Source organism: Nomascus leucogenys, chromosome 8 (assembly GCF_006542625.1).
Source record: "Nomascus leucogenys isolate Asia chromosome 8, Asia_NLE_v1, whole genome shotgun sequence".
Taxonomy (NCBI): domain Eukaryota; kingdom Metazoa; phylum Chordata; class Mammalia; order Primates; family Hylobatidae; genus Nomascus; species Nomascus leucogenys.
Window position 1 is genome coordinate 51,077,903 of NC_044388.1, and position 25,556 is coordinate 51,103,458.

Consider the following 25,556-nt stretch of genomic DNA (forward strand, 5'->3'; position numbering starts at 1 on the left):
CTTCCAGCTGGAACATTCCAACATTCTCACATCCAGCAGGTGAGCTTGCAGAGTTGCCCTCACCTCTGGTGTCCGATTGAGATTTCTTCACCACCACTGAGTCCCGTGAGACAGCACAGGCGAGAGACTGCACTTGGTTTTTGCCAAGGTTTGTGTTTACCCAGAAGCTTGAATGTTATTTCCCAAGTCACTTCAACGTTGAAAGCTCAGTGCTATCTTGCTCCAGGAGGTGCAGATCCGTCTCTTTTCGTTGACAACTGGGGCTTGAGGAAACCTCTTGTGACTGTTGACATTATTCCAAAGGTCGGAATTTCAAAGACCAACCATAAACAGATACTTTTTGCATCATCTCTCAAGACCAATGTGTTTTGTGGGAATGAACTGTCAGTCAGAAGGGTGCAGGGAGTATAGATGTGAAAAACAGAATCAGCTACATGGAAGAAAACGTGTGCTGGGGACAGTTCAGAATAAATGAAAGACACAGTGGCTGATGCCTCTTGTTGGAGAATTCAAAGACGGCTTCTGTTCCAGCAAACAAATTATTTATCCATTGTAGTCACGTGACCACAGACCAAATCAAAATGACAGAGTCTGAGAAACTAAGTCTTCAAGGGTGCATGGGAGTTAGAATTCTTTCTGGCCATCTAATTGCCCCTTCGAAAGGCATAGTCTAATGGCTGGAAGTAGCTTTCTCCCTCTAAATGCATCCTCCAGTTTTAAAATCTCCAATACATCTCAAGTGTCATGGCTGTAGTTATCTGAGAAATAGCAGACATAATGCACCCCCTGCCCCAGTGACTAAGATCAAAAAATTTTTTTAAAAAAGTAAAAAATCTCAAGATGGCAGGGAAACATCTTCCCAACGTCACTCCCACCAGGTGCAGGGATGTGTTTGCGCCCTGAGACCAGACCGCAGCGCTGGGTGTTCCTCTGAGCGCAGCAGAGGCACTCCAGTTCAAGTTCAAATTCAGGGTCGAGCGCTCCCCCTGCTAAGACTACCAGTCATCGTGGGGGTCAAGGCATCAGAACTGCTGATTTTTCAAAAAACTTTCTCGAAGCAGCAGCAGCAACCACAGCAGTTTTCCTGCAAAGCAAACAAAATATGAATCTTGTTAATTCAGCAGGGCTTTTAAAATTATAATTAGTTGGTTGTGCCCCTTAGGAAAACCACAGATGATTTTTTTAATAATGTATGTGTGTATATGAGCGGGGAAAAAAAAAAAAACCTCTTGATGGATTCCACCACTTACCAGAGTTGGGCTTTTTATTTTTTAGTTTGTGCAAGATATTTTTTTTTCTTTCCAACTTTTATTTTAGGTTCAAGGGGTACATGTGCAGGTTTGTTACATGGGTACATTCGTGCAAGATATTTTAGTACTATTTGCAATACTGAAGGACAAGGCCTCTTTGTTTCATCTGAATTGCAGCCACTCCGTCCATCTGGTCAGCTTGATCCCAGCACCAAAGTGAGAATGTGGCCTCAGGTGTGGAGATGTTTCCATGTGCTTTACAACCACGTCTGACCTGAGGCCTGCACACGGCTACCTGCCATCATTCCTGTGGATCTGAGGAGTACCCTAAATTTATATCCCATAAGCTGGCAAAAGATACGACAGAGGTAACCAGAAACGAAATGCCACCAGGTTGATTTTGGGAATGTTTCCTCTAATAAATTGCAGGAGATGTATATACCTCAGTTGACATTGTGAATTATGCCTTATTTATTGGCCTGGAACTCTTTCTTTTTCCACAGGAATAATCTTCAACCACTAGATTTTTAAAATCAATATTATCTCAAATTTGGTTTCCGTCATAATACATCCTGCCATAAACCCATCTCATCCTGGCAGGGAATATTATCGTGAAGAATAATCTTTTTTTTTTTCTAACTTCTCAAATGAGGCTGCTCCCAGAGTTAAAATCTTACTTTAAGTTTTATTTATTTATTTATTTTAAGTAAGAAAGTAGGTGGGGCATGGTGGCTTATTCCTGTAATCTCAGTGCTTTGGGAGGCAGAGGCAGGAGGATCACTTGAGCTCAGGAGTTCAAGGCCAGCCTGGGCAACAGAGTGAGACCCCACCTCTACAAAAAATTTAAAAATTAGCCAGGCGTGGTGGTGCATGCCTTTTCTCCCAGCTACTCAGGAGGCTGAGGTAGGAGGATCGCTTGAGTCCAGGAGTTTGAGGCTGTAGTGAGCTATGCTGATGACGCTGCACTCCAGCCTGGGTGATACAGCAAGACCCTGGCTCTAATTAAAACAACAACAACAAAACAGAACGCAAACTAGGAAGCATCCAGATTGTGTGTATCTGAAATGATTCTTCCTTGGCCTGTGGTGTGACTCAGGTGAATTTCTGAGGCCAAATGGGGCTGAAGAGTGCAGGAAAGGAAGGCAGCCAGCTCCATGGCTGTCAGCAGCCCTCCTCAAGCAGTTCCAGCAGAGGCTGTGTCCAGCTGCCCCAGCGTGGCCAGCCCAAATGCTGCTGTGTTTGCCCTCTGCACAGCCGTCACTTCGTAGGCTGCTGTTGTCTTCCATCGTGTTGGGTTCGAAGCACCCATGTCTGTGTGGAAGGACTCTACCCCCTCCCGCCACCATTTCCTCCTCATTCTTTCCCCGCAGGACCCTGGCAGCAGGCCCGCCTTGGAATGCAACCCTGTCACCCAGTGAATGCATTCCCACCAGGCCTCCAAAGTGGCTCCGGTCCTTATGGTGGGAAGGTGGTTTGTGGCAAACCCTCGGGGTTTGTGGTCGCTAGGGACAAAACTGCTTCTGGGGGAGAGGGTGAAGGCGGGGGAGGGAAGGAGTGGACACAGCCTGGTTGCCTGTGGATCCAGGCACTCACGGTGCAGGGCTGGGGCAGCTCGCTGAGTGCCATAACCTAGGGCTGGGGGCACGAGGGTCCTTTCTTGCTCCAGGTTGTCCTCACAAGAAACAACTCTCTCCTACCTTATCGAGACTTTCACGTCCTTGCTGTTTTTGACAAAGGAGAATGGTCTTTGTAAATAGAATGCAGAAGCCTTCCTGTTCACTTTTTGCGGATTTCTAAATAAGTGACAGGGCATATGTAAGCGTCCCTTCCTCCGAAGGCCAAGTGTTTTCCTAGCACTGATATGTGGCCTTTACTATGAGGCACTGATTCATTTCTACCCCATCTTATTCTACAAAAAATTCAAGGCAGCTTACAATAATACATACAATCAAAAAGACATGCAAAAACCTCAGGCCCAGAAACATACCTATCAGAAGAAATGATTAAGACCAGGCCGGGCCCAGTGGCTTACGCCTGTAATCCTAGCACTTTGGGAGGCTGAGGCGGGCAGATCACCTAAGGTCAGGAGTTTGAGACCAGCCTGGCTAACATGGTGAAACCCCGTCTCTACTAAAAATACAAAACTTAGCCAGGCGTGGTGGCAGGTGCCTGTAATCCCAGCTACTCAGGATGCTGAGGCAGGAGAATCGCTTGAACCTGGGAGGTGGGGGTTGCAGTGAGCCAAGATCACACCATTGCTCACCAGCCTGGGTGACAGAGCAAGACTCTATCTCAAAAAACAAACAAACAAACAAACAAAAAACAGTGAGCAGCAAGAACTCACTCACAAGTCATCAACCCTGTGCAGTTACATGCATGGAGCTGTGCAAATGGCTGTGGACTCCCCGCCCAAGATTAGGGAGCTGACTCGCTGCAGGGTCTAGGGCTCCCGCAAGGATATGAATGTTGGGTTTTCTTAGAGTCCTTCATAAGTACATGTGCCTCTTAGTCTTCTCCTTTAGGGCTACATTGGGCTAGATTATTGATATCAAAGAAGGTATTCGTGTGTAAACCCATCTCTCAATCATTCCAAAAACACCTGAGCTAGGCGGAGGTCCGCATGTGTCTGGGTGTGTAGGAGGTGGTATTCTTTGGGCTCGTACAGCAGGCCAAGATCAGGAAGCAGCTCAGGGGATTGAAAAACATGGGCTTCAGCTTCAGAAACACCCGAGGGAACCACACTCCACCCTTTACAAGCTGCATGGCCGTGGGGGTGTTATTTAGTCTCTGAGACTCAATTTCCCCATCTGTACAGAAGAGGATGTCACTTCCTCTGATCTCACACATTGTCATAAGGACTACTCCTAGATGGCTACCAGCACCCCCTGAGCTGGTTATTGATTCCTCCCATGCACCAGGCTCTGGTCACGGGGCTTTGCTTGGATGATCTCATGGGAGCCAGTCAACAAGCTTAGGAAGTGAGACTCTCCCCAACCCACAAGTCAGGCACTGAGCTTCCTCCAGTAAGAAAGAGCAGAGCCAGGGTGCAAACACAGCAGTCTGATTTCAGGGCCCTCCATGCCAGCCAAAATGCTGCTCTTCTTCCCCCATAGTCTGTGAGCAAATTCTTTCTTATTCCTGTCTCTTAAGGCCTTCACAGACACCTCTTCAGGAGACCCAAGACTAACCTTCCAAATGGGTGCCTCCCGTAGACTATTTGGTCAGAAAGTCCTGGGCATCAGAGCCACGATTCTTCTTCTTCTTCTAGGGAAAGCAGAAGGCATATGGGAAGGATTAGGACTGTTTCCTTCAGGCCCTGCCTTATGAGCTCACATGAAAAGACAATCACTTGCTACTGAGTAGAAGGTGCTCTTCAAGAGAGGTTCTTGAAGACTGCATTCCCGACAACCCCCTGGCAGACACAGCAGCCAACCTCAGAGTCCATCTCAGAGTCCACTCTCCCCTGAGGCCCCTGTCACACGACCCTTCCTTCTCACTTAGAGTCAGGGCCAAACAGCTCAGCACCTCATCACACTCAGGCACGTTTTGCCAAAACTCACGTGTATATAGCACAAGAATGCTCTATCACTTGCGATACTGGGGCTACGATGACTGCAAAGATGAGTCAGACACAGAAACGGCTTCTTCCAAAGGTTTTCAAATTGAGTAGACAACGGTAATGTGAATTCCACAAAGAGATTCAAGAAGACAGAGAAAGAGTCTCCAGTTTGAGGATTGAGAAAAGCTGGGGCATTTAATACAGGCCTTAGACAAGTACTGACTTGTGGGCTCCTCTAGAGGCAGCAGTGAAGATGAGGCTCAAAATAAGAGCTGGGGACATCCTGGAGCAGGCCCTGTCTGCAACCAGGTTGGGTCTGGTGTGGACAATGGGGAACGCATGAAGATTTTTTCAGTCAAGGTCTGAGCTGTAATTAAGGAACTAATGCGTTGATAGATTAGGGAAGAAGGTGAGTAGAGGTTGGATATCAGCTCATGGGTTGTTTTATTAGTTCTCTGAGAGGGCATGAGCCAACGTCACAACACTGAGAATGGGAAGGAAGGGTCAGAGGCTTCTTAGCTCTGGGGGAAAGAAACCACGTCAAATTTGTGTCGTGTTCCTTCCTCTGGCCCCAGAACCCTGGTTAATTCTGCAGTAGGTGCTGAGTTCTAGTAGATTCCTAGTTTGGGAGTGCTTTGCCCCACCCCAGCTGAGAGCTGCTTCTGATGGAAACAGGTGGAAGAAACAAAAGGGTTGGGGACGTGAGAAAGCCTGCAAGCCATCGCATGTCACCTTGAGCATAATACAGAGGGCAGAGAACTCTCGGATGTTAACTTCTAAGAAAAAGAAAATCCTTCTTAAATTTAGTGACAGTCAATATGCTACTCAAGTGGTTACAAAATAGTAAGTGCTTTTAAGCTTGAAGCAAAAGAGACAAAAATATATGAAAGACTCAAAAATAGAACTTAGGTTGAAATGGTAAACAGTTTGGGATCAGAATTAAATTTTCAACTTAAAGGTAAATTCTGATTTTGTAAAACTAATATTATTCTAAAAAATAAGCCTTCTGGAAAACTGTAGTCTCAATATTTCCTTGAAAAGGAAGGTATACTAAGTTTGAATATTGACTTTCAGTAACACTAAAACTGAATGGTACAAGAAAGGCTCTGGAAGCATCGCTCAGGTCCCCTGTACCCAGCAGCCCACCACCGGCAGGAGAGCAGAGCAGTGAGGCTCTGCCCGGACTCCAGAGCTCAGCCCTGTCCTGAGTGTTCTCAGCTACAGACACTAATGTGCCCGTTTTGTGGGTTGCTATGAGGAGTCAGTGAGTTATTTTTTGTAAAGCAGTTAGAAGAGTGCCTCTACAATACTGTATAATTATAACTGTAATAACTAGATTTATAAAATGGAATTTATTTTTCATTAAAAAAAAACCCATCATCACTCTTGAACTATCTATTCACCTCAGGTACCAGCAGATGGAAGGATACAAAAGGTGATTTTACTTGTTTTTATATGGTTTAAAAAATATTCTTAAACACTTTTTAAATTGTACAATGTCATTAATTATCTGCTGTGGTTTCTATACTATCCTGCCATGTCAAAGTGTATTTGGACACCAATAAGCTTGGATAAAAATACATCAGTGGAAAATTGGCTCAAAATAGGTTAGTAACCCTAATAAGCAGTTTATGTAGTCTGGGTGAGGTACCCACTAGGTAATAAGTCTATTTTTACTTGACATCAGTACCAATTATCAAGGAAAGGTATATTCAGACACAAATAAAACTTAGTGTCGATGCTGAATTTAGAAGTAAAGTTAATTTCAATAAAAACTGGATGTGGAAAAAGTGAGTACCTCAGGCATAGTCATTCCAAGGTTTGTTGGTCAGTGAAAAAGTTCCATGCCAAACCCTCAGGAAATGGAGAGGATGAGGAGCAAAGGTGGAAGAAACAAAAGGTATCAAACCCATGCTATACCAGGGCAGGGCACCAGCCACCCTAACTGATGGGCACATCAGACAGGTCCCTGGTGGGCCCGAAGGTTTGCATGGCATCTTGGCTGTATATGCATCTTACCAGTTGAACATCCTAGATGTTCGGTAAAGTTACTTGGGCATTACACATCTGTTTTTGTGTTAATTATATAATCCACAATTATTTGGATGGAGACAACATGAAGGAGGCAGAGAAGCCAGTTAGGAGGCTGCAGTCATTCAGGGGAGGCATGTCCCAGGCCACGGTAACCATGGGAATGGAAAGAAACAGACAGCTTCCAGGGGAAATTAGGAGATATCATGTATAGTACATGGAGGTAAATTAAACATGAGATGGGGGCTCGAGGGAGAGGAAGGAAACAAAGAAGAAGCACGGGGGCTGGCTGGGGCCACTCCGCGGGCATTCTTCCCTAGGAGCATCACTGATGGTGAGGCAAGGTGCAGGGAGATGAAATTAGTTTAGGGATGGGAAGATCCTGGTGGAAACATCTAGTACACAGATGGACATGTGGATCTGCAGCTTAGGAAAGATATCTGTGCCAAAGAGGCAGATGAGGAAGTCGGAATATAAACATCTGGTAATTAAGGCAATGAGAGTAAATGAAGATTTCATGGTAAGAAGTTATTACAGAGAGCGGGCTAGGTTATTCACAATACTCCTCTGTAGTCTAAGAGTCTCCTACACATAGACTTGTATAGATATCTGGACTAAGCTGAGTATTAGAGTTCAGATTTGGTGCCCAGAGCAGATCAAGCCAGGTGAGCACAGAATTTAGAATTCTGAATTCTGTTTTAAGGTGGCATATTTCTCCTGAATGAACATTACTATATATTCTCCAGAACTTTATATGTTTATAGGTTATATGTGTGTGTGTATGTGCACGTAAGACAATGAAGTAATTCATTTTATAATGGATAGAATAATTTAATAATAAACAGTTATGCTGAAAATACTCTATTAAACAACAAATATATTATTTTTAAAATGTAAACTGCTCAAAAAAACATTTTAAGGCTGGGTGCAGTGGCTCAGGCCTGTAATCCCAGCACTATGGGAGGCCAAGGTGGGTGGATCACGAGGTCAGGGGTTTGAGACCAGCCTGACCAACATGGTGAAACTCTGTCTCTACTAAAACTACAAAATTAGCCAGGCATGGTGGCACACGCCTGTAATCCCAGCTACTTGTGAGACTGAGGCAGGAGAATCGCTTGAACCAGGGAGGTGGAGGTTGCAGTGAGCTGAGATCGTGCCCTTGCACTCTAGTTTGGGCAACAAGAGTGAAATTCTGCTTCAAAAAAAAAAAAATTAAAAAAAAAGCATTTTAAGTAATTTAATACCCGCACAAGATTTGCAGTCTGTGAGAAAAGGAATGAGAAAGAATCTTATTTAAGGTTAAGATGACTCTAGCCTCTGATCTTCAAAAGACAGGCAGACAGGAGAAAAAGAGGAAGAGCAAGAAGCCATGGTCACCTGGGCATTGAGTCTGGAGTGGAGCTTGTGGTCTGACAACCAGGGGTGCTTGAGAGCTTCGCTTGCACTTATTCGCCAACTAGAGGGAAATTCAGAAGGTGATTAGTAGAAACACACCGAAGAAGGCCTGTATCTGCTGTTCAGTCTCAGCTCCAGCCTCTGCCTTTGGGAGACCAGATGGCCGAATGTCAAACTCATGGTCAATTCTGCCTTCTCTTGAATTGTGTGCTATCAATGATGGCATAGATGACCATTGAATCCAATCAGGATAACATTAGTAAAGACAAACAAGGCAAATAATAAAAATTCTTGTTAATAACTGAACATTTACTTTCAAATATAAGTAACCATTTCTGTAGTATAACATCTGAGCTTAGTAAAGTGGATTCCTATCAGTCAGTTGAAAAATAAATATATATTTATCATTGTAAGAACAAAATGCTACAATGATTCTTGATGATTGCCAAAGCAATTTGTGTATTAAAACTTTTGAATAATAAATATTACTAACTTTTGAATTGAGAAGTTTTGAGTTAAATAGGTAGGGAAATAGACTCAATGTAATTATTAAGAGAAGGGCCATTAGATACTTTTACAAAGAAACAATATCCTTTTGAAGCTAGCAAAGGTTTATACAATTTTGGGAAATAATATGAGGAAGAATAATATAGATTTACTATATTCGAATTCTAAATTCTATAAATTTGTCTGCTGTGCTAACATTTATCACATTAAAACAAATAACCTTTCAAAATAAAAACTGTAGGCCAGGTGCGACGGCTCATGCCTGTAATCCCAGCACTTTGGGAGGCCGAGGCGGGAGGATCATGAAGTCAGGAGTTCAAGACCAGTCTGGCCAACATAGTGAAACCCCATCTCTACTAAAAATACAAAAAATTAGCTGGGTGTGGTGGGGCACACCTGTAATCCCAGCTACTCAGGAGGCTGAGGAAGGAGAATCACATGAACCCAGGAGGCAGAGGTTGCAGTGAGCCAAGATCGTGCCATTGCACATCAGCCTAGGTGACAGTGTGAGATTCCATCTCAAAAACAAACAAACATCTGTAAGTGAATGTAACAATCTGACGTCAAAGAGGTAGTTTCAAGCAGTAATGAAGCTTCAGTTTGTAGGATTGCTTCAATGCAATCGCTTCATCAGATACCAAAATATTTAAGTATAAGATTTGAAGAGGAGATAAGTCTTTATTACAGTCAATGAACTTGGTGACAGCATCACCATTATAGTGCCAAAAACAGGCAGAGGTAATTTTTAAAAACCTCTTGACCTCCACCAACCTCAGTTGCAAGTGTGGTTCTGCTTAGTGTTATAAATTTTCAGTACTGGATCTCCAGAGCATTCCAATGGCTGAGCAAGGTGAAAAATGATGATTCTGTACTCTAGTGTCGAACTTCTTAAATCTGGCTATTAAAAAGTTAACAATAACATTGTACTAATAATTAAACTTAATAACATTTCAAGTTTATTTTTGTACCCCAGAAATTTATTCTATGATCGTGGTGTTTGGCTTTTGGCTTTAGTTTCAACCAAGCATTGACTGGAATTCTAAGCCAGTTGCCATCGGCCCACATGGGTATCTGATGCTCCTTGGGCTCACTCACTGAAGGAGTGAGCGGCACTGGAGCCCACTGGGCCCACCTCTGCATCTGCTCTGAGCTGGCCATGTGACTGCAGCACTGCTTTCAGCCTCAGTTTCCCCATCTGTAAAATGATGGTCTCCACAGACCACAGGATTATCCAGAAGCCAAATAAGATAACACACAAAAGTACACATATAAAACAGGTTCACAGCAAATGTGGATTTCTTGCCCTCCAAAGATTTGAAAGGGTTGACAGTTTCCATCTGTTCACTGCCTTGGGTAATGTGCTAATAATAATAACCTTGGCTGTTATTGTGCCTTGATGGAAAGGCACAATAACAGCCAAGGTTATTATTATTAATCCACTATTTGTGAATTGTCCCTCCTGTCGAACTGATAGCCCTAGCCCGGCTAGATTCTCTTCATCCTCTAGGGATGGCCTTATCTTTGTGTTAACCACCTTTTATTACATCTTTTTAAAAAACACCTATCCGTTTTATTAGATGGTGAGTTACTATAGGCAGGGACTGGATTTGTGCATCTATTCTGAGCACATGACACATTTCCTGGCACACAGTAGGTGATCGACACTTGAATGAAAGCATCTCCTGCCAGGCTGTGTGCCAGACCCACTGCCCACACTGTTTCCCCACTCCCTGTGACACTCTCCTACCTGTTGATCCATGGCCATGTGTATTAGTGACTTTAAGGCCATAAAGATAATAAAACGATAGGGCAAGTGCTATTGGCCCTGAAAATCTTAACTGCTTCAATCATTATATGGCTCAGGTATAAAGCCATCTGAAACAGCATGTTTGATGGGTTAATCACAATACCCTTCTCCCTCTATGATTCTAAAATGCAAATCCCTATATTTCAATGTCACTCTTTTTCATCCACTGAATTTTGAATTAATGTGATTTCAGCATAACAGAAAATATAGGGCCATGTAATAAATAACAACCAAGTGTGTGGCCGTGGGGGAAGGAGAACTATTTGTTTGAGCCTCCGTTCTGCCAATTACTGGCGGCGTGATCATGGGCAAACCACGTGGGATCTTCTACCCAATTTCTGCCTCATGGAGTTGGGGGCAGGGTTGGGGTGGTGGTTAAAAGAGATAATGTCTACAAAGCACTTGGCATGATCGGGCCCATAGTAGGTTCTCAAATGAAAAGGTAGTTAAAGATTCAGCTACACGGAACCATATTCAGCTTTGTAGAGGTGAAAGGAATCCTAGAAATACTTCTCCCAAGCCTTTCATTTTGACAGTGAGTCAACTGGGGCCCAGCAGGAGTCCATGGCTGGTATGGCTGCATGATAAATGGTAGGAGGAGAAAGATTTGTGTAGCTTCATGACCAAAGCAGTCCCAGATCTCAGCAGCCTGGGTCAAGAGGATCAAACCTCATTCTATCTATGACTTTGCACAAGCATCACAGACGTTAGTAAGGGAATAAATTCTAACAGCCCTTGTGGTACGCCCTGCTTCCTTATCATCCCTACTGTGCCCAGAGCACAGGACGAACTTGCGTTACCTCTTCTCCTTAATCAGAAGCTTGGAGATGAACTCCTTGGCCTCCTCCGAGATGTCCTGAAATTCTTCATCCTCTAAGTCCCACCTGCAGGCCAGGATGTTGTTCAGCGTCTCGGCATCATTGTCACCCAGAAAAGGGGACAAACCGCTAAGTCTGGAGGACACAGGGTCCAGAGTGAGTATTTTTTAAACAGCCTCAACACCTTTTCATACAGATTGCTTTTCTAGTTCTGCCATTGAAAGGTGAGAGAAGGAAAATCACCTAATCCTGAAGGATAATTTTATAATATATTATTGCAATCAAGAAAATGCTGGCCACCCCTACCCAACTCCTGATTGAACAACTGCAGCAATAACAGAATATGAATATGAGTATCAGCTTCCTTTTTAAAGCACTTTACAGCTCGCAAAGTGCTACTACATGCTCAGATGGCAAACGCCAGGCATGTCACCTCTGAGGGGTGAGGCTAGCCTGAGTCATTTAGGAGATCAGTTTTTGTTTTGTTTTGTTTTTGAGCTGGAGTCTCGCTCTGTCGCCAGGCTGGAGTGCAATGGCGTGATCTCGTCTCACTGCAGCCTCCACCTCCTGGAAGAGATTCTCCTGCAGCCTCCGGAGTAGCTGGGATTACAGGTGCATGCCACCATGCGCGGCTGGTTTTTGTGTTTTTAGTAGAGATGGGGTTTCACCATGTTGGCCAGGATGGTCTCAATCTCTTGACCTCGTGATCCCCCCGCCTCAGCCTCCCAAAGTGCTGGGATTACAGGCTTGAGCCACCGCGCCAGGCCACGTGAGCTTTTTAAATTAATTTTTGGCTTTTAGGTTGTGTCCTAGGAGTTAAAGTGATTAATGAAGAGGACACACATTTACTTTTCCAAATGATGTACAGGGAAAGAATTCACTCCTTTCACCCACAGAAGTCAAGAAAACCTAGAAGGCAACTGAGGGTGGGACAGTGTTATTTATTTCTTAAATACCCCAACTGGGACTTTTATTTAAAATGGCGAAACCTCAGAAAATATGCATGGAGTTGGAGAAGGGTCAGGGACAGAGGACAGCTACTCACAGCATATAGGCGATGACCCCCACACTCCACATGTCAGTGGGAAAGGAAACAAAATCATAGTTCACAACTTCAGGGGCGAGAAATTCTGGGGTTCCAAAGTTCACCTTCAGCTTCTCTCTGGGTTTGTATCTGCAATTTAAGAGACAAAGTGGAAGGACGGAAGTGTCAATCAAAAATCATGAACATTGAAATGATGCCGACTATGAGACAAAATAACCTCAGCCATACAGCAAACTCCAGATAAATAAACATTAAAGGAAACCGAACAATTAAGCAAGAGTGTCAAAAACTTTAAAGAGGCCCCAGCAAATTTTAAAGTCAAAATGCATACTAGGAAACCTTAATAAGCTGAACCAGTTGTGGGAGAAGCTGCTGTGAATAATTAGAACATCTGAATTATAGAAGATGACAAGAGGAAAACTGATATAGTCGTTGACATGGGGATGACTTGAATAAGCCTGTATTAATGAATAAACACAGCACTGCAATAATTTACACCATCCATTTTAGACGTGTCGTTCATGTGCTGAATTGTTAATGCATCCACGTAAACTCTTTGTTCCCTGAAGAATCTTATATGTGCCAGAACCCTTTGCAAACTTGTTTACGTTGTTAATATTTTTAAAGTAAATCTTCTCTGTACAGATGGAACAAATATGAAAGAGGGGACAAACTCTCGCAAATGCTAAATTAATGGCTTCTGATTTAATAAACTTCACTGTATTAGGTTTTAATTTTTTATACTTTTTACTGCATGCATTATAGAAACTTCTAAACACTCGAGTCTCAAATTTAGCAAGTTAAGGCCAAACATAATTTTTGTTAAATTAATTATAAATGAGATCATGAAACCAAATAGCAGATCAGATATATGTTTGCAAAGGAAGGGCACCCATCATGTCCCCTAGCTCCATTCGTCCATCTATGTCCAAATAGACATACCTTCTGGCCAATCCAAAATCAATAATTTTTATTTGCTTAGCATCCCGATTCACACACAGGATATTCTCAGGCTGCCAGGAGAGAGAGACACATTAGCAATGAAAACAACCATCATTCACTCAAATTGTCCTTGAACCACAACTAAAAATACAACGATGCTCAGAAAAAACATATCAGGCCTTTCACTTCGGGGCGGGCTTGTCCGTGTGGGTACTTTCTCCTTTAATTATGTGGTGGATGAGGTTGCGGGTATCCTGCCAACCCTGCATTATCCAGCCTGTCCTCTGCACGGCTTCACAGTTCACTCTAATGCCTGAGTTCAGGCAGAGACCTTGAGGGGAGCAAGAAGAGGAGGTTGCTTCAGTCCTTCCCAAATGCACGGTGGAGGCCCGCTCGGACCTGACATCTGCCCCTCTAAATTATTCAGTATGAATTTCCCCTTCTTGGAGAACTATTTTTCCCAAGATTTATGAGTTCCAAGAGAATTGACCTGCTCCATTCAAACAGCCACACTGAACACGCACTGTCATGTGAACGTTCCGGCCTCCAGACCTTCCCTCTGCTCAACGCCTATGGGAAAGTCGCACGGCAGAGGAGGGCTTTTCTCTCCAGTCGTTCTTCAGTCTCAGCAGTTCCGAGTTTTTGCTGAGTTTAGTCTCAATGCCTAAAACCCCTGACTAAGTGTTGCCTTGGAGCCAGGCCCTGGTAAGACCTTAGCCTGCTGACCTGACAGTCTTGGGGTGCAGGGGGAGAAAATAGGTTGCAGTGCAGCTGGTCAGTGTTCACAGAATGTCTTACAAGTGCACTTAATATTTATTGGGGTAGAAAAACGGAGGTCTTGGGAAAGTAAGGGATTTGATTTAAAGTCAAGGCCATTTATAAAAGAGAAAAAAAGTTTCAAAGAGTTAAGAACCCTCAGTCCCAATTGTTTACAAGCTGGAGGGCACCAGCCCAGAAGCCGAATGCCCAGTATCCCATTCCTCAGCCTTTAGTGGGATCAGGCTCCCCCTCCCCAACCTGTCCAGGTGGACAAGAGGTTCCAATGAGATCAGAAATTCAGAAACACATTATGAAATGACATCATGTCTCCTTGTCAATACTCAATAGTACATTTGGTTGGGTAGAATATCTTTGGAAGCCCTTTTCTAAACTATCTCTAAAACAGATGTTTGTGAGTAAAAGTCATTATAGAGAAGGGGGTGCTATGTGAAGCATTTGGTTTCATGCTTAAATAACGGATGGATCATGTATAAAGCTGTCCAATTGTGAAGGAGTACTGTGGCATCAAAAAATTTGCAGGATATAGAGAAACTTGTTTTGAGGGCATTTCAAAAAGCCTTTTTATGATGATAAAATTAAAGAATGTTCATTGGATAAAATTTGCAGAACAGAAAAATATAAAACAGACTGTTTGTAAGTCACCTATAATCTCTACCCACATAGTGACGATCACTCTTAATATTTTTGGCCCTTTTCCTTCCAAGGAGCTTTCAGAAAAGCAGCTCCTTAAGAACCCATCCAGCTGTCACCTTTATGATGGTCTTTGCATCCAAGCCATAACTAAAATTGCCCACTGCAGGTCCTCAATCAATGTTGTGAAGCCTCATATGGAGTCGTTTGACTTACGATAGGTTTGCTCCTAGTTCCAGTTGCCAATCAAATCCCTTTAGGGATATCTGCAGAATATCTACATTCAATGAAAATGCTCCACGAAAGCATGCATTATCAAACTCAGTTCATAGCGAGGGTTTTGCTAATGATTTTTAACCTCTGACTTTGTCATTTTTAAACCACTTCCTCCTGCTCTCCTCCTGCTCAAAAGTGAATGGGAAAGGCAAGCACATAAATCAAGACAGTGAGGGAAGCCAAGTTATAGGAAGAGAGGCCCATGGAGGCCCATGGAAACCTATTTCAGGAGGCTGAATTTATTTAGCTCTGCAATCCCTAGTGAATGCAATAGATGGGATGTTATATAGAATATATATTTTATCTTACTGTCACGCTGTGCAAACAGGGAAATGAGAAAATGACCAAGCCACACAAGATGTACTTTATGATACTTAGTCCCAATATGGGACTTGATCAGGGTTGTTGGGCCTAGGTCTTTTCTTGGTTGTAACTAAGACTACGTACAGTCTGATTCCAGGAACTTCATAATGAGACATAATGAGAGAGGTAAAGAACGAAGGGGCAATCAATAGGAGAAAGAAAGGCGGCTTGGCTTCTGTGTGCTTTCCACCATTGGCAGTGGGGTGTCCGCCCCACCCTCTCTGCCCCTTAGCACTTTGGCCCCATCCTTCCGACTGCCCTCTGCTCCGTTCTCCATAGGACTCTATTCCAAGGGGCAGCAAACCCACAGACAAACAGGTCCCAAAGTCCGGAGCTTCCTGAGTGACTCCAGGAGCTGCCGGCGATTCTTGGGAGACCTGGAAAGGTTGGCTACTACTTAGGGAATTCTGAGATAGCTAAAATCCTCTCACCTACTTGTCCTGATGAGAGGGATTCCACATGGATACCGCTGTGGTGGTGGTGGTGGTAACTGTTTTAATTCTAAACTTTTAGGGAAACCATTCCACATGGATACCGCTGTGATGGTGGTGGTGGTGACTGTTTTAATTCTAAACTTTTAGGGAAATGATTGCCATATAGATTTCTTTAATGCACGCAAGTTACAAGAATCTGAATATTAGCCCGTGAAGATGGAACACGCAAATATTAGGGAGTGACAGAAGCTGAGAATAAGGAGATGGGGGTAACAATTCAGATGTTTATTCATTTCTGAAATGACTGTACCAATTTCCCCAGCTGGCATATAATAGCAGACAGGGCCCACTGAGCAAGGGGTGGGAAGGGCTTACGTCTCACTGGATACAAAACACCCTTACCTTCAGGTCCAAGTGGAGAATGTACATCTGATGCATGTGCCTTATCCCCTCACATATCTGCTTCATGAACAGGATGGTATCAAGCTCCGTCAAATTGTAGTTCTCATCAATGATGCGGTCAAACAGCTCCCCACCAGCCACACTGCAGAGGGAAGAGGAGCGAAGCCCTCAGTCCCGATTTCCTAACCACCATGTGCTTTTCTTGTAGTGACTTGACGTGCAAGTTCTGCTACCTCTTCTGAAAGGTGTATGTGCAGTTATTCCTCTGCCTTCTTTGCTGTCTTACTTAGATGATTCTTATCTTGAAGGCCTGTATTTTATATACCTTTAATCTCATAAAATGGAAATCCTCAAGCCAACCCCCCACCTTGTGTGTGTGTGTGTGTGTCTGTGTGTGTGTGTGTGTTTGAGACGGAGTCTCGCTCTGTCGCTCAGGCTGGAGTGCAGCAGCGGGATCTTGGCTCACTGCAAGCTCCGCCTCCCAGATTCAAGCGATTCTCATGCCTCAGTCTCCCAAGTAACTGGGATTAGAGGCAAGCGCCATCATGCCCGGCTAATTTTTGTATTTTTAGTAGAGATGGGGTTTTACTGTGTTGGCCAGGCTGGTTTCGAACTCCTGACCTCAAGTGACCCACCAGCCTTGGCTTCCCAAAGTGCTGGGATTACAGGCGTGAGCCACTGCACCGGCCCTCAAAGCCCCTTCATCCAGTGTCTTCAGCTCTGGGGTGAGCCCACACGCATCATGTTCTAAAGGTGCTGAAGAGAGAGAGGCCCTAAGAACTCCGGGAGGGGAACTCCAAGCCCTGACTGAAGGTAGTCAGGGTCTCAGCCCTTTTAAGTCTCCAGACTGAATTCAGCGATATAGTGCTTCTATGTGGCTGGTGCTAGACACAGTAATTTCCCTTATCCTCCAGGACACCTTTCAAGACCCTCCGTGGATGCCTGAAACTGTGGATAGTCCTGAAGCCTGTATATACTATGTTATTTCCTGTAGCTACATAACTCCGATACAGTTTAATTCATAAATTAAGCACAGTAAGGGATTAACAACAATAACTAAGGGTAAAATAGAATAATTATAACAACATGCCAGCTGCACTACTCTTGTGTTTTGGGGCCATTATGAAGTAAAATGAGAGTTCCGTGAACACAAGCACTGCGATGCCTCCACAATCTGATGACCCAGTCGGCTACTAAGTGACTAACCGCAGGGAGTGGTGGAGACGCTGGACAAAGGGATGATTCACGTCCTGGGTGGGACCGAGCGGGACGGTGGGAGATTTCATCAGGCTACTCAGAGCAGTGTGCAATTTAAAACCTGTTGATTGTTTACTTCTGGAATTTTCCACTTAATATTCTGGGGCCTTGGGTAACTGAGACCATGGAAAGTGAAAGTGTGGATAAGGGAGGACCACGATACCATACTTTTTATTCAAAATGCCTTATTGCGGAAGAAAAACAAAACAGAATCACAATATCGATTCAGTGTTGGAATTGCAGTCGGCCCTCCCTATTCGTGGGTTCTGTTTCCACAGGTTCAAACAATCGCAAACCAAAATGTTTGACCAAAAAACGATAAAAATTGACAATACAACAAAACTAATACAAATTTTTTAAAAACACAGTATAACAACTGTATATGTGGCATTTACAGTTTACCAAGTATTGTAAGTAGTCTAGAGATTATGTAAAGTACTTGGGGGATGGGCATAAGTTATATGCAAAAGACGATGCCATTTTATATCAGGAATTTGAGTGTCCTCCGGTTTTGGTATTTGCGGGGATCCTGGGACCAATCCCTCTCAGATACCAAGTAATGACTGTACTCGGTTTCTAACTAACCAGTCCTCATGTTTTTATAAAGGTGAGTTTAAATGGAAGCTTCTTAGCCCTAATCATCAACAGTTTTTGACATGAACTTTGTATTAGTGAATATGGTGAAAGTAAGATGTAGCTCAAAAACCACTTTCCTCCAGGTTGCCCTGGCTAATATTTAAGCTTGATTTTTGACAAACAGCTTAGATGCAAAGCTAGATCTACTTGGTCCCACTACTTCTTAGCAATAAAATCCCATATGGAGATGTGTGAACCCCAAGTGTTTCCCTTCTAGAACTGATGGGATTGTGTGATCCGCGCGAATCAGAGTCTGCCGGGGCAAGCTTGGTTCTGGTCCCGCTACAGCAGGACCGGAGCTACTGAGGCACGGTCACGGTGGTGAGTGCTGTTGGGGAGGTCAGGGAGGGGGCGGAGGGGATACGTACTACTCCATGACCAGGACAATGTCGTTCTTAGACTCGAAGGCATCGTACAGCTGGATGAGGTTCGCGTGGTCCAGCTGGTTCATGACGCTGATCTCGTTCTTCACCTCCTCCTGAGAAGCAGGAACCAGTGCATTAGTGTGGTCAAGACAGGGCGGGGAGGGAGGGGACCACCTCCCACAGGCTGTACCTTGTCCTTCATGCCTCTGGTCTTGATGATTTTGGCTGCCAGCTTCAGACCTGTGGCCGTCTCCTCACACTTGTGAACCTGGCCAAAACGCCCTCTGCCGAAAAAGAGGAAGTGGCGTAGCATGAGGCCCTGTGGTCAGCTGCCAAGTGGACAGCGCATAGTGGTGCCAGTATTTCTCCTGCTGAGTCTGGATGAGCAGCCCTATGAGGAGTTCTTTCAATAAACTTCTAGAGCAGTATTTGTCAAGGTGTGGTCTGTGGGTCACTTGCATCAGAATCACGTGGGAGCTGTCAAGAAAGCAGGTTTCGGCCAGGCGTAGTGGCTCACACCTGTAATCCCAGCACTTTGGGAGGCCAAGGCGGGAGGATCACGAGGTCAGGAGTTCGAGACCAGTCTGGCCAACATAGTGAAACCCTGTCTCTGCTAAAAATACAAATACAAAAAATTAGCCAGATGTGGTGGCACATGCCTGTAATCCCAGCTACTTGGGAGGCTGAGGCAGGAGAATGGTGTGAACCCAGGAGGCGGAGGTTGAAGTGAGCCGAGATCGCACCATTGCACTCCAGCCTGGGTGACAGTGCAAGACTCCATCTCAAAAAAAAAAAAAAAAAAAGAATCCAGGATTCTGGGCCCTACCCCAGACCTCCTGAAGCAGGAATAATCCAGGGGTAGGCCTCAGAATCTACATTACAGCACATTTCTTGGGTGATTCATATGCACCCTCACATTTGAGAACCACCTTTAAGGACAATGCAGAATCTTTCTGAATACATATGAATGTTATGAGCTGGGCTTTGTCAGCATATGAACAAGAGCGCCCACCTTCAGATATATAAAATTATTTTTGGAAACTGCATATGTAACAGTACTGCATATATATACATATAGTCAAGACTGCATATCACCAAGTCACCTATGAGCTTGAATATAAGCATAAGACAGCTTCTTACCTACGTAATCACATACAGATGTACACATTTGTGAGCAGTTTTAAATCTAATTTGCTTAGTTTGATTTCTTATTTAGTAAAATAAGCTAGAACACGTGTCCCTGCTCTGCAACGGTGGATGTCACAGTAGGGCGTGAGGAACAGCTTCCCTAGCAACACAGTGAACCCGAGGCAAGCCCTGTGACAAGGCAGAGGACTTCAACGATGAAAGTCATGGCAAGGCGGGGCAGATGCAGAGGCACTGGCGGCCGCTGCATCCGTTGTGGGGCTGCACACCCAGCACAGAGACAGATGAATCTTGGAGAATGACACAGGATTACCGTAAACATAGCCACGGCGTGACTTCAATTCCAACCTCTGTTCCCGATGTAGTCTCTATGGGAACACATGGACACAGCCCCAGCCACCTCTTAAGTGGCTGTTATGGAAACGGTTTGTTTTTTTTTTCCCTTCACTAGCAATGGCCCCAGAACCTCCTGAGCCAGCAGTGGTACCCATCACTGTCTGACTTCCCAGCTCCCTCAATCCTCTGGCTCTTTCCCCTGATTTATTCTACGAGGGCGCTGAAGGTTGAGGCCAACTCCCAGGATTCATGCTGGTTCAACACAGTGATAACCTTATGCTCATTGAACGTGGCAAGCAGGGATGATGGATACCCTCAAGGCCACAGGGCAGGAGAGGAACTCCCAGGAAAATTCAGGGGCCTGCCCCTGTGGGCAGGTTTTTTGGGATCCAGTGATCCTTGGCATGTTGCAATATTTCTGCCAAAAGTAAAAGATAAGTTGCTATATCTTGAACCTCCTACCACTAAAAAGGAGGTGCAGCACTTGGTGATGTCTGCATTTCGAAGGCATCCATGCACATTTGATCATGCTCCTCTAACTTATTTGCTGAGTGAATTACGGCTGCCAATTTTGGTGAAGCCCATAACGAGAGCTGATGAGCAGCTGGTCTAGACTGCAGTACCAAACAGAAGATCCCATGGTGCCCAAACAGACAGAAAGGAAGTTTCAAAGGAGCAATTGACAAACCTTGACCAGAAAAACAGCACAAACCCTGGGAATTCTTTCAAAGCTTCTTCTGCAAATAACTATTCTCGGTTAGAGAAATAGTTGCTGGCTTGCCACTGATGTCCCTGAAGGCCCAAATACCTCAGGCTTCCATGGCACCAGTTCATGCTGTGGAATTCCTGTTTCTCCCTCAGCCCATCCCCGCAGTCTCATGGGGCATTCTATGAGATCAGCCAGATCAGGAAGGGAAAGTCCAGGTGGTTCCATTCGGCACAGGGCAAAGAATTACAGAGTGGGAAGAGGAGGAAGGGACTTCACAAATATCAATGACTCCCTGAAGAAATACCAATGACAGACGCCTGAACTGCAGTAGCGATGCATGCTTTCCTTGTGTTGGTGAGTACATTTTGTATGTATACGTGCAGATGTTCTGCTTTCCTCTTCCTATTTTACACAGACATGCCGATGGCAGCAAACATTATAATTTAGACTTTGAGTTACAAGATATCATAGGGGGGTTGTGAAAGAAGTAAAAGAAGAAAGAACACCCTCTCCCCACCCGCAGCATGAAGCTGGTCCCTGATGGACATTAATTTTCCTTCTGGTTTTTTTTTCTTTTTTTTTGGCGGGGGGGACAGAGTCTCACTCTATCACCAGGCTGGAGTGTAGGGGCCTGATCTTGGCTCACTGCAACCTCCAACTCCCTGGTTCAAGCGATTCTCCTGCCTCAGCCTCCCGAGTAGCTGGGATTGCAGGCATGCACCACCACGCCCAGCTGATTTTTGTATTTTTAATAGAGACGGGGTTTCACCTTGTTGGCAAGGATGGTCTTGAACTCCTGACCTCAAGTGATCTGCCCGCCTCGGTTTCCCAAAGTGCTGGGATTACAGGCATAAGCCACCACGCAAGGCCTTTAATCTTCCTTCTTTAGGGAGAATGTGCATTTAAATGTCCCTAAAATAAGTTATTTGCTGAGCAAAGTAATCAATTGAAATGGATAATAGTAATTAATATAGTAACAACATAAATGAAAACCCAGGAGAAAAGACCTAACATAGGCCACAAGAACTACACGCTGTTGACTCATTTCTGTGTTCTGTCTCCTGGAGGCTGCACTACGGCTTTGGACAGCTGGTCAACCTTCTGGTGACTCACAATGGGTTTTTCTTTCTTTTAGACATTACAACATGGGAAGTAAAGCAGATAATAAACGTGGAGTTTAGTCACCACATTAACCTTTCTGGCATCAGTGACAATTTTCAGAAATGGTTACAGTTTCTTAAAATGATTGTTTCTAACGTTTCTAGTTCTCAGGTCAAGACAAGCAGACATTTATGAAGTCATTTGCACGCTCTCTTCTTCTGTTGAGAGAATGTTAACATTCAGCTTTACTCACCCTCCTAGGATTTCTGTCTTGCTCACAGTATAGAAGCTGTTGACCGCTCCTTGCTTGGCTGTCACAATACGGTGATCAAATGGGGCCGGAGGAGCCGGGATGTCAACTAGAAGGTGAGAGAAACAGAAGGGCCATCTGTCAAGCAGTCTGACCTCGTTAAGGCGGCAAGCCTGGGCCTCATAGTAAAAATGTGCTCATTTAATAATAAAATACAAGGAGCCATCTGTCTGATTCCTAATGATCCAGGGATATAAATTTCCACTTGAGATTATGAGCTGTGACTCATAAAGCTGATCCTGACACCTCTGAGAAAGAGTGTCAGGGCGGCTCAATGGTTGTCCATACCATCTTCAGGATCACTTTTAGAAATGTCTAAATAGTTGAAGATTTCCAACCCAACACACTCCAAACAGGTAATACTTCCAAGCCTGAGACCATTCAAATTCAAACATGAGAAATTGTTTGATTCATTTTTAAAATGCATTACGGATATAATCCATTATTTTAATTAAAGCAGAGACAAAAAAGAAAAATGAAACATTTCTTCATGTTTTTGAAATGCTTGATATTATATATTACTTTCCAAAATATCTTAGACTTTATTTAAGACACATTTAAGGCACAAAGATGAATTTTTCCTGGCTGGCTGGAAATAAAACACCCAATAAAACCAGGTAAGTGTGTATTCGACAGAGATCAAATTTCTCCCACTTTCTCCCCTTCCACCTTAAGTATTTAAACGCTCGTCCACATCAGCACCAGCTCTAACATACAGAATTACTCAGGGATATTCCTCCCAGTATTCTTTTACCTTTCCACGACTACTGCTGTTGAAATTGGCTTGCCATGAACCTGCTCATTCTTTGCTAACTCATTTATTAAGCAGCGACTGCATGCATACAATAAGAATACAAAGGGAGGTAAGTAAATAACAGCTTTGCTTTCAAAACACCCTACATTTATTTGACATACGTTTCTTGAGCATTTACCTTGTTCCAGACACTCTGCCAAGTGTTAATATTTTTAAAAATTCAGATAATATAAATCTCTGGGAATCTGATTTGATATAGATATCACCTCTCAGAGTGTAAATATGCTGAAAACTGAAGTCACCAGAGAAGTGTCTTGATAACATTCACTGTTTCAGATTAATAAAAAGAGGGAGTTAAATACACAAGCGGCATCGAAATGGCATTATATCTCCTGCAGGCTGTTAGACTAAATGAAATTTAGTCTGCAATGCTTGCTGGAAAAGGTTAAAAAGCCTTAAAAGGCCCATACAAGAGCCATTTCCTACCCAATGGGGTCAGGCCCTCTTGCCCTCAGGAGGTCTTCGTCCCGGCAGGCTCCCGGAGTCGCCCCTGGGAGCTCCTCAGCTTGCCTGGCTGCCTGTGTCTCCTGACACGTGTGTTCTTCCTCTGTGCCCACTACGTCTACTCTGCGCTTTTTGCTGTCCTCGTTGACGAGGCGCTCCTCTGCCACTCTACGCTCACTGCTGCCCGGGCACTCTGTCTGGTCGGCATTCCAGAAAATGGATCCTACTGCTGAACTTCCAGGGATTCGTGGGGGTAGAAATGGCCCTTATGCTGCTGACACACCCGGAAAGTAAAGTCCAGTTGCAGCTCTCAAAGTTTCAAGAAGAAAACATTCAGATGGTGAAAATTCTTAGAACGAAGGCTTTCTTAAAACAGTGTTTTGGTGACGAGGACGTGAGCTCCGCGATAGAGGTGACCATTTCGGTGCTTGGAGAGGAAATGGAGCAGCATGCTCCCCATCAAGTCTATGGGTGTAGATAACCAGGGTCCCAGGGAATCTCACCACTGGCCAAATCGTGACCCCAAGTTATTCCACTGGCACTTAACAAAAGCCGTCATTTTATGAATACCTAACTAATTTGATCTTCATTTTTTCACTTCCTTTCCTTAGAGATAAATTATTAAATTATAGCATGATAAAAGAAGCAATAATCTCTCTGAATCTTTTTTTTTTTTTTGAGACGGAGTCTCGCTCTGTCGCCCAGGCTGGAGTGCAGTGGCGCAATCTCGACTCACTCACTGCAAGCTCCACCTCCCGGGTTCACTCATTCTCCTGCCTCAGCCTCCCGAGTAGCTGGGACTACAAGCGCCCGCCACCACGCCCGGCTGATTTTTTTGTATTTTTTAATAGAGACGGGGTTTCACTGTGTTAGCCAGGATGGTCTTGATCTCCTGACCTCGTGATCCACCCGCCTCAGCCTCCCAAAGTGCTGGGATTACAGGCGTGAGCCACCGCGCCCGGCCAATCTCTCTGAATCTTAAGGGCAGTGAGATTAAACCTTTATCAGTGGAAGAATTGACCTAATTTCCATTTCTCAGCAGCTCTCGATCTTACTGAACACATCTGGCAGTGATGAAGTTTCTTTCTTAGCTATCATTAATATTTATGCTTAATTCTCGGAAAATTAAATTTCTCCAAGATGAGGTTTCAGATACATTATTAAAAAATGAAGTAAGAATTATGTTTTAAATCCCTAAAAAAGACCACACAAGTGGTTTGATACTTTTGGTTCCAAATAGATACCGTGATATGTGATTACTCATAACTTAGAGTAGTTCATTTTAATTGGCTATAATATTACCTGAATCTATAAGTGAAACTGTGTAGTTGAGAAAGAAAGTCATTCAATAATCTACGTCTTACTTTATCCTCTTAATATTTGGGAAAAATAGGCAATTTATTATTTATAATGGAGTGGGTAAGCTTTTTCAGATTTAGGTTTTTAACTTACAGATAAATCTAGTCATTATTTAATTCTTGTCCTTAGGAAGGATATGTTCTGTATTGCCAAAAATGAAAATGCTTTACTTGATCTTTAAAAAATACTGATTCCTGTGGGCACTATTAATCATCATCTTTATCTACCAGTTGGTAGAAAACATAGAAAATAATAAAATGCCTGAAAATATCACAGGCAAGAAGAAAAAATAATGGCAAGAAAATGTGGCCATTAAAAATTCATATAAGCTGGAAAACCGAGTTACAAATCATCGCTTCAAAACTCTCTTCATTTATCCTTTTAATAAGGCCTTAAACTGCAATGGCACATAGATCTACAGAAAACATTGCTGTGGATATGCAATGCTGTAACTCTACCTTTCATGAAATTGGTCACCATTAGTTTGATACACGTATTGATTTTTATTTGGACATTGGTCCAGCACTGTCTCATGTGCAGTTGCCAGTTTTCTCTTTTCTTCTCAGCTTCTCATCCACTAGTATCTTCTTTAGAATGAAACCCGTTTTTCTCTTCTTCAAACACTGGGTTTTCATTTTTATCCACAGTGGCTTACTTTTCATTTCCAGTACTATCGCTTTCCTGTGCATTCAGGCTCTCCGTGCATGAAATGTCTGTTCCATCTATATTCTCTCTTGGATCTATAGAATTTCTTGGAGCAAAATCTTCTACTTTGTCTTGTCTTTTTGGATGAAATATGGCAAAACTTCTATGAACTAGAGAGGCATTGGTCTTCTCAGC

At 43.8% G+C, this 25,556-nt stretch overlaps 1 protein-coding gene across 1 annotated transcript in view; it reads right to left on the bottom strand.

Annotated features, from left to right (window-relative positions):
• Positions 1 to 216: 216 nt before the first annotated feature.
• MYLK4 (myosin light chain kinase family member 4) overlaps positions 217 to 25,556 on the bottom strand; it is a 79,761-nt gene continuing 54,421 nt past the window's right edge. The window contains exons 3-12 of the mRNA XM_003272187.3: positions 22,043 to 22,148; positions 18,688 to 18,781; positions 18,501 to 18,610; positions 16,240 to 16,381; positions 13,355 to 13,425; positions 12,413 to 12,541; positions 11,350 to 11,502; positions 8,218 to 8,296; positions 4,439 to 4,511; positions 217 to 1,084 (exon numbers count right to left, since the gene is read on the bottom strand). Of these exons, the coding sequence (XP_003272235.2) occupies positions 4,464 to 4,511; positions 8,218 to 8,296; positions 11,350 to 11,502; positions 12,413 to 12,541; positions 13,355 to 13,425; positions 16,240 to 16,381; positions 18,501 to 18,610; positions 18,688 to 18,781; positions 22,043 to 22,148 (932 nt within the window). The 3' untranslated portion in view covers positions 217 to 1,084; positions 4,439 to 4,463. The remainder of the gene's footprint in view (positions 1,085 to 4,438; positions 4,512 to 8,217; positions 8,297 to 11,349; positions 11,503 to 12,412; positions 12,542 to 13,354; positions 13,426 to 16,239; positions 16,382 to 18,500; positions 18,611 to 18,687; positions 18,782 to 22,042; positions 22,149 to 25,556) is intronic.